We start from the raw sequence: 18,589 nt of genomic DNA, 5'->3' as shown, positions 1-18,589 counted from the left end.
CGCAATATTTAATAAAACAAAACCAAGAACAACAATTACTGTTTACCTATTTTTTCATATTTAAGTTTACTGTGAATATGGATGGGAAGAAATACACGTTGGTTCTTTGCATAGTGCCGTTCACCGCGAAGAATAAATAAACATTTGTTCTTTACATAATGTCGTTCCCCACCAGAAAAACCGCAGATGTCTATACGGCTGAAAACGAGTCGTGTATTTCTTAATGCAAGATACGTGTTAGAGACTTAAACAAAGATAATCAATCAAAATATGGGTGTATTATTACTGTTTATGAAGATCGCAAAATGTACAAGCATTAGATTATCGACAATGGGACCGATTGAAGGACGGAAGCCTACCATGCACCGATTTTGTTACTGTTTTGCATTATTGTTGTTCCTCGGTATCGTAACTTCTGCAGCAAAAACAAATCCTTCAGCAAAAGGACAACATGGTGAGTTTTTATTTTATTTTTTGGTTTCTTTTTTTACTGTCGACTTCTGTTGGTGTAGTTTCTGACAAAATAAGTATTAGCAAAAAGCACGCTTAATTTTCAGTTGTATTTAATAATGTTGACGGGTGGCGAAACCAGATCACGGTTCTGGTTTGAACTGGGCATTTAATTTACTTTATAGTTGTCAGTTTTGGCAGAGACTGATAGTCCCTTTCATTAAATTAGTCGTAGTACACATGAATTTTACTAAAACTTTTTTATGTTATAAAAGACTGATGTACAAATGGGCGTAAAATCGATAATTATCAACAATCAGATTTTTCTCAAAATAAAATATATTCTTAATTTCTCAGATTATTCGTTCTTATGCATTGTATCATTTACACGCAGAATTATTTCCATTTTTACTATAAAGTTAATTCCCATGCTACATGACATGTTAGTGAAAATGTCAGAAAAAAAGATAAAGGAAAAGAAAATTGGAACAAAAACAAAAAACACAAGAGTCCCTAAAAGGGATAGATGCTCTACCGGTCGATTTTTTTAAATACAGGAATCAAAGGTAAGTCCGTTTCTTCATTTTAACTACTGAGTGTTGAAATCATATTTGATATTCTTTACAACCTCAAAGAAACCAAATTTGGCAGGGAAACTGCTATCTTATGTTTGTGACAACATGTTGACAAAATACATATAGTGATACGATTTTCAAAATGGTTACCGTCTTGGCTATATTGGATGTTTGAAGGCATGTCAGCATAACTATTTTCAGTTAGGGCCAACCAGATCTTACTGACATCCGTTTAGGAGTAGTGACTATATTTTCAAAAAGACTGGTATGGCGATCATACTGGACGTCATTTACGACAACCAACATCATAAGAAGTCTTTTAGCGAAAACCCATAATCGATAGGACTATCCAGGAGGCATAGCGAATGAAGAAAATCAAAAGGACCACCGTGGCAGCCATATCGGATATGTCAGGGGCACCGTTGGTTCTGCTCCAGACTTTCACATTTTTGCTTATGGTTGAAGGTTCTAAGAAAATGTACTCAGATTTTTCTCTCACTGGTTATACTTGTTATAAAATGCGTATATCCTAGACGAGGATTAAGGAATCTTTTCTTTATTTTGATATCTGATTTGATCTGATTTTGAAATTGAACAGCTGCGTCATTTGTCTGATGTGCATCTAGGAGAAAATTGCTAGCTCTGTAGAACTATTTTCACTTTTTAACTTCATAGGTAAATGAGCTGATAATTTTTTTGTTTCAGGATAGTGATAATTTTTTGTTTCAGCATAGTATCAATATACAACTGTATTAAAATGACATCGGGTAAAGTTAGTGTACCTTGACATTTTTCTTGTGCATTTTGTCAGCTGTCTGCTTCGGACAGTTTTCCAAATAGTGATCAAAATTAATGTCTGTTCAAGAAGTCAGAAAGAAATTACGTTATCTTTCTTAACATTGTTAATAGGGACCGAACATTTTTTTTTCGGTGTGGGGTGGGCCTCGGGTCTTCTTTCTAGTTGGATTATATTTTATACTTTTATCTAAAGATAATTATTTATTTGAAATAATTTAATGAATTTAACAGTTTATTTAGAGTTTTTCTTTGCTTTAAATATCAAGAGTTTAAATATTTTTCCAATTTTTTTGACAGCTGGATATATTTGTAAAAATCACAGCCCTCCTTCCTCAAAGGTGCTCTTAAAAACCCCGCTATTAGGATCAAATATGTTCTCATTGTATGATTTAAAGTCAGCTGTATAACCGAGGAAATTACATTACAAGCACCATGCAATGTGGTAAACTACGCTGCTTTTCAAACCTGAATTGCAAGCAATCTTAGGCCAACGGATTTTTTAAGATGGAATTTGGCGGATGTTCCTGAGATGTCACTGATACAGATCTTTACCGAGGTCAGAAGGTAAACAGTTTGCTCGTTCTCCTGACACCAGTTTATGGTAGCATGTGAATATGTTGGGTTTTGTTTTTCAGTTCATTAGCGTTTCCTTCATTACAAATTATTTAGGTTTCACAATGGAAGGACGATAGTGAATAAAAAAGTGTATTTTTTAAACGACTCAAAATTGGTTCTGTTTATTTTTACAGATATATGGGTCTCAAGTTTACACAGACATTATCCTAGACGAAGGTTAAAGAAACATTTTTTTTTGGGGGGGGGCGGTTAATCAAAGAAAATTACAATACTTTAGTTGTGTAAATTCCTTTAAACTATTTTATAATGTGTGTTATGAGTCAAGGCTCTAACATTAAGTAACATAATAGAGTGAAGACAACAAGCTTTGCAAAATTTAACAAATAATTTTTTTCCCAAGAATATAAAGTGAAAAATGAGAACAATAGAACTTACGATTTTACGAATCAAATCCAAAATAATCCAAGAATTAAAAATGTCCTAGTAATACAAAGTCCTAAATGAAACTGAGTTCGAATCCAGGTGAAATCCAAAATAGAAGATGTCGTCATTAATAGCCAAGTGCTGCAGTGTCGTCATTAATAGCCAAGTGCTGCAGTGTCAACAGTCTCTTGTAGAGTCAAAGAAAATAGTATTCCAGTTTTGAATTGTGTATAAATGTTGATAAATGTCCTTGTCCAAGAATTAATTTAGAGAACTATTATTACATGGAAAAGAATCACTTGAATTCAAAATAATTTGACGAAAATAAAATAATTAGCCCAAACTGGACACAAGATAAACAACTTGACGTATCAAGTGTTAAGGCACGACTGACAGTTCTTTCTCAATACATCTGATTCAGTAATAAGTCTAACTAAGACGCAAAACAGATTCCGGGATGGGGGTCAGCCTTCTAGAAATGGAAGTTTGTTACATGATACATAGCACGCAATTTAGGTATGGCCTTGACTTAACTTAATAAGTCTTACTCTGAGAAATAATTTTAAAAATGTTTGTTTACTAAAACTATCAATGGTTCTGAATAAATGTCATAAACTAGGTACATAGAGAATATTTGCTTGAAACGAGTGAATAACGGATATATTTCATCGAGTGGATGAAAAACACAGTATTTTCATGAGTATCCAAGCCATGAGTGAAAATACTAGAGTATTTCACCCAGAAAATGAAATGTATTCGTTATTCGCTCGTTTCAAGCAAATATTCTTTTTATTTTATGCTCACATACGTTGGCTGCTTAAAGATTGTGACACAATGAATTAGCAGATTTCTTACGGTAATGTCAGCTGTTTTCCGAACATGTTCTGCTGTGCTATGTGTACCTACGCACAAAATTAGTTCCACATCAGATTGATAAAAGCTGACTGATATTTCCAGAATAAAAAAACTACAAGTTTAAAGGATAACAGACAGAGATTATTAATAAGAAAACAACCACAAGTAATTCATCAATGTATAATACATAAAGAAAAAGTAGTTCACTGACAGAAAATCAAAGGGAAATAAGCATGTTCTGACCCAAAAAAAGTAGTTTCTGTAGTGAAAAATATTGTTATTTTTTCACTAATGTGAAATATCAATATTATTTTAATTAGAAAATCAAGTAATTCAGTGAATAGCATAAAATAAATGCTTCTAATAGATGTTTACCAATGAAAAAAAGTCAGGTCAAAAAAGCGCAATAAACAATATTACATTAAAATAGCATGTAATGGAATAAAATTTAAAAAATTAGAACATCACACAAACAATTGGATTAAATCAAATATACATAACACTGGTAAAATTTATATCGTATTATGTTCTCATATTTGAGGTCATGCAAACTCAGAATGTATTAAAAGTGTTCAATGTCGCTTTTGTGAAGATTATCTATGTATTTCAAGTAATGTGAATAATTGTGTTGCCCTTGGTGAATGTAGCAGACTAGCATTGTGGTTTACATATTTCTTTTATAGAGTGTTAAATATTGGTGTAATTTATTATTTATTGATAAGAATATATACCCGGACCAGGAACAATATATCAATACATCAACGCCTCATTATTCACTGTGCACGGTCGCCAAAAATAAACACAGACAACCAAACCATAGTGCTCATATTCTAAAGAATTAACAAGTTCCTATAAATCAATAGCAAAAAAGTGTAAATCTAATTATTCACTACCACCTAAATGAGAGGGAAACAATGCTCTAAACATTGGACTACATTCCAGTACTGACCTTGAGGAAATAATTGTGAGTTCATAAACAATGGCATGCCAGTCAATGCTTCCTCAACCCAAGTGCAAAGTCGATATAATTATAATTACAAAATTGTCGAGCATAACATCAATATGAATCTACCATTTTACAGAACATGATATATGATTATAAGAAAATATGAATATTAATTGCTCAAATGATTGTATTTCTCCTAAGGACTAAATAGATATTAACAATGTATGATTTAAGTTATGTTGGAGAACTGAAAAGTTCAAATTGTAAGCATCAAAACATTCTGTCTGAATAATAGCTTGAACTTCCTCTCAGAACTTTTAGCCTCTTCCCTCAGAACCTTATGATGGTAGAAAGTGAGCCATTTTCAAAACATACAATGCTTTTTATCATCATAGCAACCAATGTTATGCTGAAAGACAGGAACATGAAACTTGCCACGGTAATTCCTGAGATGTCACTGGATCAATTCTACAGTTTGAACAGATTTGGTTCACAAGGGGTCAATACTTTTCTAATTCTTCTTACATTTGTATATTGAAGCATGCAGGTTTGCTTTGGCATTTTCCCCTGAAATTTTTTATTACAAATATATTAAAAGAAAACATTTTGCTACATTTGCCATTCTTTGAATCCAGTAGTTTAAAATTTTAATTCTTTGTCCTAGGACTTTTAAGCTCTCCATAAGTAAGTAGATTTCTCACTCTATACTAAATGACTGTTCTACAAGGAAGAACAATGTAAACATAATTTAATTACTTTCATGCATAAAATCCATTTTATTTTGAAACTTTATATCATATAAAAATAAGAAAACTAACTGCACAGATGTTGAAATTTGTCATAAACTTCCATTACAGAGTTTCACATATTTACACAAGATAAAAAATTTAACAAAAGGGTATCCCCCCATTTTATCCTCGGATCTTCCTTGATACTAAAAAAGTAATGTGTGAATATATCCTAGTGGAGGTCAAAATAAATTAAAAATTTTTTTAAGTTTGATACCAGAATAGTAGTGAAGGGGGACACTTTACGGACAATGGGAATTAGCATTAAAAACACCCTTGGGACACTTTACGGACAATGGAAATTTAACATGGAGAAAAATCGTGGGACACTTTACGGACAAGGGGAATTAACATGGAATAAATCGTGGGACACTTTACGGACAAAGGGAATTTAACATGGGAATAAATCGTGGGATACTATACGTACAAGGGAAATTTAACATGGGATTTTTTTTTTTTTTTAAAAGTTTTTTTTAAAATTTAAATTTAAATTTAAATTTAAAAAAGGGGTAGGCAATTCAAAAGACTATCTCTTTTCGAGAAATATGGCTGGCCCTGAAAAGGGCCTTTGGGTTTTCTTCTTCTTCTTCTTCTTCTGCTTCTAATTTCTTCTTTTCCTCCACCAACTTCTTATTTTATCTCCAACACTCTTTCTCTTCTTTTTTTTCTCCTTCTCTTCTTTCTTCTCTTCCTCCTCTTCTTCTTTCTTCCTCTTCTCATTTTCCTCTTCTTTTTCAATTTTTTCGTTCCATGTTCTTATTCTTATCTTTTCCTCTTCATCCTCCTTCTCCTCCTTTATTTCTTTCAACAGATCACTGATGATTACCTTCATTTTTCGTAAATTGTTTATCTCCATCTTCACTCGATGGGGACTATATGAATAGTGATCCTCGTTTAGGTTAATCAACATTTGCTCCATCATTCCTAAATTGTCGAGGACGTTTTGCAATTTTTCCATTTTGTCAAGGTGGTTCGAAGCCATCTTCTTTTTTATTCTGTGCAGAATGGTTTGAACGACGAATACTGTGGGTTCTTATACTCAAAGCGCGAACGTGAAGGAAAACATCCCCTAAAAACATAAAATGGATCTTACCTAGATCATGACCCAACATCGCGCGTACGTGAAGGAAAACATCCCCCTACTTTCTCATTTCATATAATATAACCCTAACTATACTCTCCACATTTGCTAAGAAACCCATAATCTACTATTCCCACAAACATACCTGAGCTCTTACAAACACAAACACACAAACTCATACCCTCACACTATCTTAAAAAAGAGTTAGTGTTTATATACACACTACTCTACCTACACACATTGGCAAATCGATCGTTATTTCTTTTCTAGAGTATTGGGTAGCCCTGAAAAGGGCTGTTTTTTTAAACTCCAGATGCACCTATCTAATGGTTGCACCTTCCTGGCCTGGCGCCGCACACGCATCTTCTTCCCCAGTCTTCTTTCACCTTTCTTCTAGGGAGCGCAGAGGGAGGATGATTCGCTTCAGCACCCCAATCCTCTGTTTCAGGAATATTAAACGACATCATCTCTTCTCTTTTCTTTTCCTCCTCTTCCCTCTGTCTTCTCTCCTCTTCTTCCTTCTTTATTCTTGCTTCTTCTACTATAGCCTCCGCTGATAGTTCGTTTACTATCCGCCTGGCATATTCCAGGTGCATCTGGAGTTCTAACAGTTTCACTATTCTGCTAGTCATTCTTCTGGCTGTGTTGATCAATCAACAAGGGTAGCTGGACTGCCGAACGAGTTTCAATTTATACTGAAAGCGCGAACGTGAAGGAAAACATCCCCCTAAAAACATAAAATTCATCTTACCTAGATCATGACCAAAATAACAACAACAACGCGCGGACCTAAAAGAAACACTCACTCACTTTTTTATGCTACCCATTACTATTTTAAAATTTTTTATAAATCACTTCAATTGACTATCCACATAAGCAAAGCAATCCAATCTAACCCCAAATATACACCTCAAACACCAAAAAAGACATAATTTTAATCTACTATCCACACCATCCTACTTTATCACTTACAAACACACAAACTCACAATCCTATACACTAACACATACCCTTACAGTTTTTTTTAAAAAAGAGTTAATGTTTATTTTCACACTACTCTACCTACACATTGGCAAATTAATAGTTATTTCTTTTCTAGAGTATTGGATAGCCCTGAAAAGGGCTGTTTTTTTTTTTTTTTTTTTTTTTTTTTTTGCTATGGCATTCTTTTTTAGTTTCTAAGAATGCGATGTCCTCTGAGGATAGACTTTCTGGCAATAGGTCTGCTTCTTCGGAAAGAGAAGAAGAATTCTTTGGTGTCGATACGACAATCGACAAAGCCTCTGTCAGCTTCAGGTTGTTGCTGCTGCTGCTGTTGTTGTTGCTGCTGTTGCTGCTGTCTCTGAAGTCTGTACTTCTCTGTCCATTCTTCTTTCTCTTTGTTCATTTCTTCTCTGAAGAGCTCTTCTATCAGGTCTTCAGTGATTTTTAACATTCTCACATTCTCTATTTCTTCTGGTTTCGGTATCAGACTGTGTCTGACCCTATGCAGATTCACGTAGGCTTCGTTGAGCTTAGCTAGTTTGGAGCACATCTTCGTAGGAGGATGAGTCGACAATGGATGGTTAGACTGGAAACAACCCGGTTCTTAAAGTGAAAGCGCGGACGTGAAGGAAAACATCCCCCACACGGTTTTCGATTCGCAACGTTCAGTGATTGTCATGAGAGGGATAGTAAGAAATGAAAGAGCATCAATTCAACATTCTTATAGCTAAACAAAAGACAAAAGCATTTTTTCAAAACACAACATTTTTTATTCAAAAATCACTTAACACTAAACAACAACTCTAACATTTTTAACAATAATCCAACACTATAACATCAAACAATTTTTTCAAATCACAAACATTTTTTTTCTCAATTCACAATCTACTTTAAACAGGGCTGACAACGTTGTGAATGAAATTGTGATTTCCACTGTTGGAAATCATTAGGCCATTGATGGACACTACGTTTCCTAGCTTGAGACAAAAGATAAACATAATGGTCACAAAACCATCGATCTACTTTCACATCATTTCTAGCAGAAGAACGAGGATCGAAATGAGTCACTAAATGTTCTAAGGAATAGCCCAGGCTCCGATGATGCAGAAAATACACACAGTACTGTCCACACACCAAGGAATCTGTGCCTTGTAATTTCACATTATTGAATCGGGTGGTTTGAGCATTTCTTCTCATAAAGTCGATGATATCGTCTTCCAAAGGGGGCAATCCATACGAATCGAAATATTCCACACATCCTTCTTGAGGAAAGTAGACGGCTACCCAGTGGGTTCCTGGGAGATGACTGTCGTCCGTGTTGATCACGTAAGCTTGATGGTCTTTAGGTTTGCGATGAGGGAGTTCATCTTTAGCACAGACGACGGGATTCCAAGAAGACGTATACGAACTGTGGTTCAAAAGGTAATAAAGTTCCCAGGTATCCATTGTTTTGTGTTTGTTTTTTTCTTCTTCACAGGTAATAATACGTTGTCAATTCGATCCTGACTTTTTGCTTGAAAATGTCTGAGGAATAAACGGTTATTCGTTCTGTTTCCTCACTCTGATTCAGGAGAGCTTCGATACGATGGATCTCTTGAGTGGTTAATGGTGGACAAGAATGTTCACGCAAGTCTTTATACCACTGGTGCAACACGTCTTTGTTCGAGATGAGACTCCAAGCTTCGTCCAGATACTCGTCCAATTTTTCTTCTTGACTTAACATCAGGCATTTATCGTGTTGAATTTGACTGGGATGATCGTTTTGACATCCATAGCAATTTTTCTTGATCAATTCCGTCATTTTGTCGACCAAGTGTTTGGCAAAACAGGAGACTAAATGGGCTTCTTGTTCTGGCCATCTCGACTTCATCATGACAATTTCTTCGTCTTGGGATTCTCCTTCCACGGTCTCCTCACATTTCATCTCCAAAGTTTCTTCACTTTGAAAAGAGGGATAACAGTCTTCCATGGCTTCTAATAATCTAGAATGACTTCTCTCAAACTGTTGATTTCTATGGTATTATCGAATTCTGCATACAGGATTACGTTCACTGTCTCTGGCAGAGGATTTGCAAACTGAAGTTCCACACGAATCTGGCCGGATTTTATAGGGTGGAAATGTCCCTCGTCGCTGCCTTGGTCTGGAGTGAAATCAAACGCCCACAAAGCATAGCCTCCTGCATAATCTTCGTACGTAATACCGTGACTGGTGTTGGTTCCTAACTGACCGGTGGCTTCGTACAAGGACAAGTACGATCTCAAGTAATTCTTCTCTTTAAAGTCAGGTTCAAAAGGTCGGGTACACAAGGTCTTGCCATCGCGACTGACTTCGATCTTAGACACGTCAAAGTGTTCAAAGTTGAAAGGATTTTTATCGGCAGCTCCGTTGAAGGCTGTATTCTCGACCATACCAACGATCAAACGTTTGGGTAACTGTCCTTGAAACAGATGATCTTCGATCATGGATCGCTGTCCCTTGGGAATGGTGAAGGTTTTCACTTCCACACGTCGTATGGGATATTTGGCGGTCGTTCTGCTCAACGTCTGACTGATGTCGTTTCCCACTTTAGGTAACACTTCCACACGGCGTACGTAGAGTCTGGCTTCTAGGATTTTGGTTTTGTACTCGTCAGCATTACCCAATAAATGGAAAGCGGTACTGCTCCGATTCAGTCTCAGGCGAACATTCACTCCGTTTAGCAAATATTTCTCTTGCAACCACATGTCCAAATGCAAACGGTCCATCAGTTCTAAACTCTGTCCATTTTTGATTCTGTCTCTTCGTTCTATAAATCCCGCATTGTTTTTTTTGGCTGATGGATCAATTTCGAATGTTTCAAACTCGCCTGTTTCGTCAGCTTCCCATACTACACAGGAATTGAGATGAGTGTTCTTGGCATCTATTCCGTACGTCAAGAGATTTTCCAGGTAGGCACGATAAGGGTAAGTATCCATGCTGCTACTGACCAGTTTGTTATTCAAGTACAAGTCCACTCCACTGAACAAGGAATGCATGAAATTGTTGACGGGAGCTACTGCTTCAGTGTCTATAGGACCTCCAGTCTTATCTAGAATTTTGACTTTCAGGTACAAGTAACTGCTATTCAGATCGATGTAATCTTCGGGCTGTCCTTTGATTTCAAACTCGATGGGAGCGGAATCGGTCAATGAGGAGACGGGATGAAATTCCACCCACTGAGATTCTTGCATGGTCATCATGGTGGGGGGCATGGCAAACAGATCCAGTTCCGTCTTGGAACAAGCGCAAGACTCTCGGTGCATCATTTTTTTGTTCTGTGTCTCAATAATCGAAAACGTCTAAGTCTCGAACGGTTCTTCTTTTCTTGGCCTTTCTCGCTTGAAGTCTGGTGAAAGGGTGTTTTCTTCTTCGTCGTCTCTTTCTACCTTGTCCTTGCTGAATGCCTGATTCGGTAGCGTGCAGGGCATTTATAGGTGTGTCTCGTCGGCCCAAAATGTCTTTTCCCGTTTGCAGCAAGACATTTTTGCCTGCCCTCATGAAGGCTTCTTTAGGGTTTTGTTTGTCGATGATGACATTTTGGAGAAATTCTTTGCCTTGCGTCAGTGCCGCATCTTTCAAGGCGTGCAATCCTCGTGTCACCATCGGTTTCAACACTGGGGCGACCGAACGAAAGGCCGATTTTAACATGTCTCCTAAACCGTGTCCTCGCTGTCGAGCCACCCCTTGGTACACTGGATACATGACTTGCTTACGAGTCGTGAGAGAACCGTTTTCGAAAATGGAGTTTCACCGTGACTTTTCCTTTGGTGAATGGAATATTTTGTCCCAAATCTCCTTTTATAGTAATGTTGACCGTGTCCAAATACGACTTGCTGACCGGCAAATAGTGAGGATGGACAAATTCGCGGTGAACGTGATAAGTGTTTCCACCTTCCTCGTCAGCGTTTGTGGCAGAATCCACTTTGAAAGGAATGACACGTAGTAACGGTACGGAGGTGTGTCCCACCACGTTGTACTCCACCACATCGGAGTACACGAAGATCAAATTCAGTCCTTGGTTCAGTTCTACCGGGAAACGAAAATACCTGGCAAAAGAGTCGTTGTCATGAATGATTGGTAATTCGGGGCTTTTTTTTGTTCTCCTGTCTTCCTCAGCTCCACGTCACCGCCCAATATGTCAAACAATTCAGGACAAAATAAGAAAGACATGAATTTTTTGGACCCCTCAGAAAATTTCATCAGAAAGCGACGAGCTATTTTGTGGTATTCCAGGGTGACACTTTTTTGGACATTACTCAAAGCTTTATGGAACACGCCATTAAACCTGGAGGCTATGGCGCTGACCAAATGATGACCACTGAAATAATAGCCTGGGAGAATGAACAAGTTCTAGGTGGTTGTTTTAGTTCTGTCATCAGAGGTTTTATTGGTATATGTGCCAATCTTATCCAACTCATCTTGCAATTGTTTGTCATGAACTTCCACCTTAAACCAATTTTGCTGGGCAGTGATATTGTGGACTTGGGTTGGGTGAATCATTTCCACTAAAGCCACTTCCCAATGGGCTTCGTGATCTAAGGGGATGGCTTGAGGTAATTTGGCCGTGTAACAGCACAACGTGTTGTTGGGAAACACCTCCATGGAACTGTCACTGGGTAAGGTTAAGTAAAATTGGTTTTGGTGACTCATAATTCTAGAGTTCTGTGGCTGTCCGAGGGGTTAGTGGACGTCAGAGGCGTGTCTCCGCCCAAAATGGGGTTCTGGTTGTGGTTGTTATTGGAGTGGTGACTGACACTGGCACTGGACACAACGTTCCCGTTCGAGGAGAATTTCAGGGAGGGATTGGGAAGCAGGTAACCGATGCAACTGCTCAATAAAATGGTCCACAATTGTTTGTCTCCTTGTTGCAAACTCAAATTGGCGATGGCTGCCCCGATGACACAATACACCACGAAGATTTGGCAGAAAAAGACGATTTGCGTTTTAGGCACACGTTCTCCACACCACACCCACAAGGGTTGTTTTTGTAAATCTTGCACAGAAGAACTAGGGGAAGAAGGACTGGTCGACGTAGCTGCGTCTGATGTGTGAAAGGGCATGATGGTCACTTCTTCTTTTTATAGTCGATGACTTGCGAAGCGTCGATCCAAGAATCGAAACTGGGTGGATATCCTTTCCAACGTACTTTGACTTCTTTGACACGTCGTTTGCCCACTTTACGGGTTCTGCGTTCGAGAATGCTTTCGATGTCGTACACGTCGTCTTCTTTTTTGGTGACACGTTGTAACTCGGGCAAATAAAACGTTCCTTTGAGTACTTCTCCGTTCATGTCTTCCAATTTATAGACGGCAGGATGACGGCCATGCACTCGTCCAGTGACGCGAAACAATTCGGTCGTCCAGTTAGGTAAGTAACCTTTGTCGAAAGTGCGTTTGGTTTTGCCAATGCGCACCCAATCTCCTACGACCAACTCTCCACTTTTCTTGGGGACAGCCCTCGTCGGGGACGTACCGAACAGGCGCTCGAACACCAGCACTTCGTTGTCGGGAGTCACGTCTTGCGGGGCACGTCCGATGCTTCGATGGTAAGATTGGTTGTACGCTTGCACCAGGTGCGGTAAGATGTCGATGTACTTCAGAGTGTGGTGATGCGTAAAATATTTCCACATACGTTCTTTCAAAGTGCGTTGAAAACGTTCCACGATGCTGGCTTTGGTTTCGGGATTCTCGGTGGTAAAAAAATGAATGTCACGTTTCTTTAATTCTTTTTGGAAAGCTTGGTTCAGAAATTCGGTGCCTTTGTCCGTTTGCCATCGAAGAGGGTGACGACCGCTTTGTTTCAACACCCGTTGCAGGGCTCGCACTAACTCGCTGCTCGATTTGGAAGTCAAGGGCACGACCCAGGCAAATTTGGAAAAGACGTCGATGACACAAAACAAATATTTGTAGCCACGATTGTAGCTGGCCAAATGAGAGACATCGGCTAAATCGGCTTGCCATTGATGATCGATGCCTTCCACTCGGGTGCGACTTCTGGCAAACTTGCGTCGAATGGGTTTGTGTAAAGTGTAGGTAGCTTGTTCTTGTAACCATCGTTGCACTTGAGGTAAACGGAGACTTTTCAGTCGCGTTTTGGCAGCACGATACAATTTTTGAACTCCTGCGTAACCTGCAGGATGGGAGGGATCGTAGTAAATGCTAGCTAAGACTTTTTCCATTTTTTGTGTTGATTGGTGTCTTAATAAGGCACCCACTCTTGGAAGAGGCTACTCTTTTTCTCTTGGGGTATTTTCTTGGATTGCAAGGCTTTGCGTGTGCGGCCAGCAATAGGTGTCGAAGAGGAGGAGGAGGATGTCTGAGCAGGGGATATCGGTTCTTGTTTCACTTCTGTCTTCACTTCTGTCTTCACTTTCTTTTTCTCTTGTGAGGAAGAAGGGGTCGCCATCATCTTTTTAATCCATCCAATTCTGGAGGTAGGTGGTGTTGTTAACTTGCGTACTTTTTCTGGTGGAGTTTGAAACCCTTCTTCTTCTTCTTCTTTTCCTTTTTCTGTCTTGGTCACGGGTACTGGTGGTACTGATACTGGTACTGGTACTGGTGATGGTGCTGGACTTTTCATCAAGGTCTTAAAATCTTTCAGAGTGGGTAAAGCTGTTTCGTCTAAAGCTTTCTGGTGAAAGAGTTGCAGTCGTTGCAAGAGTTGACCGTACTTTTGCGATTTTTCTGTTTCGGACAAATCTTGGCGATCCAGCAAGGATTGCAATTCGTGTTGTAACTGGGACATTTCGCTCAAATGGGGATTGGGAGGTAAATGCGGGGTGCGTTGTTCTTGCCACCGATGGTATTCCATCCATCGTTTGTAAGGCACTAAAGCTAGTTTTCGTCCTTCCATGGGGTTGTCAGGGGTGAATTCTGAGATCTTGGGACTTCCGAAGGCCTTTTTATCTTGCTCCCATCAGTCCTCCCAACATGGTTCCCAAGACTCCTTTCAGTATGGGGCCTAACAAGAGAGGTAAAATGCCTCCACGTTGGACCAACATCTTCTTTTTTTGACGAATGGGAATTTTCTTTTGAACCATTTTCCGAAGAACGTGACGATGTTTGCCTAAGCATTGTTTCTGGTGTTTGGACAAAGGGATCGTGCCTTTCAAAACGTTCAAACAACATTCGCACACGGTATCGATGACCTCTTTGGAGGCCGTTTGAATGAGTTTTTTTCGTAGGGGTGGAGAAGCTTTGGACAGGACAGATAACAGGTCCCCATGTTTGGCTAAACGTGGTGGTAGTCCTTTTCTTTTCTTTCCTTGGGGTTTTCTGGAGGGTGACATCTTTGAGTCTTTAGGAGCACTTAAAAACACTGATACCCTACTCGGTCACAGGCCTTTTTTATACTGGAACTCGTCGCCACTGATTGTCTTTACGTTTTATCAGTTTGAGGACAGGCATGACACGTCGTGCAGGGGTACGTAACGGACTAAATCGAGCCAGTTCTTGCTTGGACAAATCCAGTAAACTTTGTAACATGCCCGATCTTTCTTGAACTTTGATTTTGGGAGAAGGTACTTTGTGAGCAGCAGCCACTGCCGCTAAATTGGAAGGTCCTGCCACTGGGGAAGTTCTTTTGGGGGTCATCAACGGAGAAGTTCTTGGTGTAATCAACGTCTACAAGTACTCTTCAGTTCCTGGTGACATCAACGGAGAAGTGGACAAACGTGAGGATGCCGGAGACGTTGTGGCAGGTCGTGGCTTGCGAGTGTAAGGTTGCGTCCTGGCCGAAGTGCCTCTCTTGCGACTAGTTTTCTTCTGTGGACTTTTCTTTTTTTGAGGACTTTTTCTCTGTTTCTTTTTCTTGGGGCTTCTTTTCTTTTTCCGGGGTGATGGTGGTGGTGTCTGGTAAGAGGAGGGTCCTGCCACTGGAGAAGTTATTCTTCTTGGGGACTTGGTCTTTTTCTTTTTCTTCTTGGGACTTCGTTGGACTTTTGTCTTAGGGATAACTTTGGGGGCATTAGGATCCCATCTTAAGAGTGAGCGAATGATGACCCCTCCTAGAGTACCGCTCCCTCCAGGTTTCAAAATGATTTGTTTTTTGGTTTGAGTGTCGATGCGGGGATCGGCCAGTTGGACCAAAGCGACTTTGTTTCGATCGAAAAAGCGTTGGGTTTGATGAGGAATCTGAATGATTCCTTGGAGTAATTGACGTGCCGTCACCGTGAACCATCGTAAGACTTCTTTGAGACTAGCTTCTAAGACACGGGCTCGTGTTTGTGGATCTTTTTCTCGACTGATGCCATACAAGGCACGAATCAATTTGACGGGAAGATGCGACTGAAGGGACGTCATGTTCACACTGTGTGAGACAGACGAAAAAGGGTCTGAGGTTTTTATAGATTTTTTTCATGGGAGGAGTGAAATGAAGTCGAGGACGGAGACGTGTACAGGACAGGCCCTCCGTCTTGGCACCAGTGGTGAAACAAGTGGGTACGAAATCGCAAATCCTCGGGGGTCGTAGGTTTCAAATCGACGAGTAAATAGGCGTGTGGCGTTTGAGTGGCATCGTCGTACGCCTGAGTCAGCCAAGGCGTTCCTAACTGTTTGGCTAAGACTTGCACTTGCGATTTATCTCGAGGGCTTTTAAACAAGACCACGTAATGCGCATTGAGACTGATGGTGCGATGGGCTTTACTTTGTTGAAACAAATTTTGGGTGATGTAAACGACACTGGCATTACGGTGATGCCCTTTGCGCGTGAACCACAATTTAATTTCTTCTTCGTCTTCTCCTAACATGTCGTCGAAAATGACCAAATGGGTTAGACGGGAGTCAGAGACGATGCCATCGTATTCTTTAGGAATGCCTTCCACAAACACGATGGAATCGCCTTGACTTTCTCGCAAGAGGTTGTACGCCGATTGCCACTCTTTGTAACACCACACGATCCGTTGAGGGGGCCGATCGATCAAATGATGTTTATGTTCGATCAAACGTTTGACGAATTCGGTTTTGCCTGAACCGCTAGGTCCAGCAATGAGCATGTTAAAGGGATGGCGAAGATACAAAGCCTCCCAACTGGCACGATCTAAGTGTTCGTCGATGACTTTGACAGTAGAGGAAGAGGGAGCAGAGACAGCAGAGGTAGCCATGGTATGAGAAATGTCACTTGTGACACGAAAAAACAAACATGACAAGAGTTTATATACTTTTTCAGAACACGTTTATTGAATGTTTCAAATATGAACACGAAAGACAAAAATACATACAACCCAAATAGTGATGTACAGGAATATAAAACACAGCAAAGCGATCAAAGTGGAATATAAACAAGTGTCTGTACAACATGTTTTGGGTAACGAAGATGTCCTAGGGACAGTGTGTAATGTTCTTACAGTCTCTACATGAGGTATTGTCACACAAGTGTCCTCCCGGAATGACCTTTCAGGCATGTCCATGACAGTCCTGTCCTGAAGCGAGTGGTTGTTCTCGGTGACGGGTTCTTCTGGCACCGTCACTAACACAGGTTGAAAAGTAACTTTTTTCCTTGAACAACTCTTGTGCATACTGGGCCACTTCTTGGGTCCAAGCCTCAAAACCCCCTTTTTTCCAATCACGAACATCTGTCCAATGGGGATGTAAGTCACAAGCTACACACACATCGTCATACACGTCTTGGGTAGCTAAAAGTTGACGAATCTTTTTTTCCTGTTGAGGTCGAGAAGTATCCAGATGAAAACGCAAGGCTTTGAGCAAAAGGAGTTTTTCGTGACCATTTAAGGCCATGGAGGTGGTAAGTACTGATCGTAAAGAGTCCACAAGGAATCGGCTGGTAAACGAAATCCCAGAAAACAAGTCACTAAGACACACACCACTTGTCGTCCCAAATTGAATGGATATAGTTCTTGTAATAATTGATGGTAATGATCCACGGTTTGAATATGGTCATTGAGTTCCTTCCACGGAATCTGTTGAATGATATGTGACATAATCCGTGGCATGGCAACTTGATTTTATAGTGTCTTTGTTTCGGAAGCAATAAAGGTAATTTCTAACCAAACACGTTCGTTCTCCAGTAGGGAATTTAAATGTTACATACTGTAACTGAAACGCCAGAGTTTGTCTAGATGTTTCGTCTTTTTCTAAGCAGATTCCATGTAACAAATGTTGGTAATCCTTTAACTCGTCTTCCTCAATACGTTGCAGTAAGTGAATCTCCAAGTAACCAAAATTACGAACGTCTAGCCCATCATCATTCATATACTGAAAGTATTCAACAAGGTCTGACCAGTGAAAAAATTTCTGACGAATCAGTCCTCTTATACCATTCAGGTACCAGTGGTTAAAGATCTGGTGACGTAACGGATGCAATTGTTCTTTACGTTTCACTTGTATTTTCACCAACTCTCGATAAATCCTTTCTCTCAACTCCTCAGGCAAGCCCAAAATGTACTCTTGTAAAGTATCCATAAGTATATACACTGTTTTTGGAATCGCTGGGTGGTAGCCAATAGCCTCGTTTAACTTTGTGCCTAATGTAATATCCACTCATAATCAGTCTTCTTGTACTTTGGAACAGAGCATAATTTAAAAACGGATGAATCACTTTGAGTTTGCGTTTCACTTGTATTTTGATCAGTTCTCGGTAAATGCGTTCTCTCAACTCCACAGGCAAAGCACGAATGTTCTCTAGCAAAGTATCCATGAATAGGTCATACTAAATCCTCTTTGGTCTGACACAAGAAATGTACTCTTTGCACAAACATGGTTTCACTTCAGTGTCGAATTTAAATCGTTGAGTCACTAATCTACACATTACAATTCGTTCAGAAGTTTCCTCTTTCACCAAGTTGACATTGTGTTCAAAAAGTTTGTAATTCGTTAACTCTTCCTCTGGAATTCGATGCAGTACGTTTACAATGTAGTAACTACAATCGTCCATACCAAACCATTCCTTTTTATAACCAGAAGGTCGTTGATCAATGTCTGTCCAATGGAACACTTTCAATTGAATCAGTCCTTGTATAGCCTTCAGGTACTAGTGGTTCAAACACCGGTGACGTATCGGATGCAATTGTTCTTTACGTTTCACTTGTATTTTGACCAGCTCTCGGTAAATGCGTTCTCTCAACTCCACAGGCAAAGC

At 39.6% G+C, this 18,589-nt stretch overlaps 1 protein-coding gene across 1 annotated transcript in view; it reads left to right on the top strand.

Moving 5' to 3' along the window:
• The first annotated feature begins 213 nt into the window (after window positions 1–213).
• Window positions 214–18,589, top strand: part of LOC149792424 (uncharacterized) — a 32,005-nt gene continuing 13,629 nt past the window's right edge. The window contains exon 1 of the mRNA XM_089969388.1: window positions 214–454. Coding sequence (XP_089825514.1) covers window positions 271–454 — 184 coding nt within the window. The 5' untranslated portion in view covers window positions 214–270. The remainder of the gene's footprint in view (window positions 455–18,589) is intronic.

The sequence above is a fragment of the Sinohyriopsis cumingii genome, chromosome 9 (genome assembly GCF_028554795.1).
Source record: "Sinohyriopsis cumingii isolate HCF-2022 chromosome 9, ASM2855479v2, whole genome shotgun sequence".
NCBI classification, from domain to species: Eukaryota; Metazoa; Mollusca; class Bivalvia; order Unionida; family Unionidae; genus Sinohyriopsis; species Sinohyriopsis cumingii.
The sequence above is the reverse complement of the archived record's forward strand: the minus strand, read 5'-3'. Positions and strand labels throughout refer to the sequence as shown.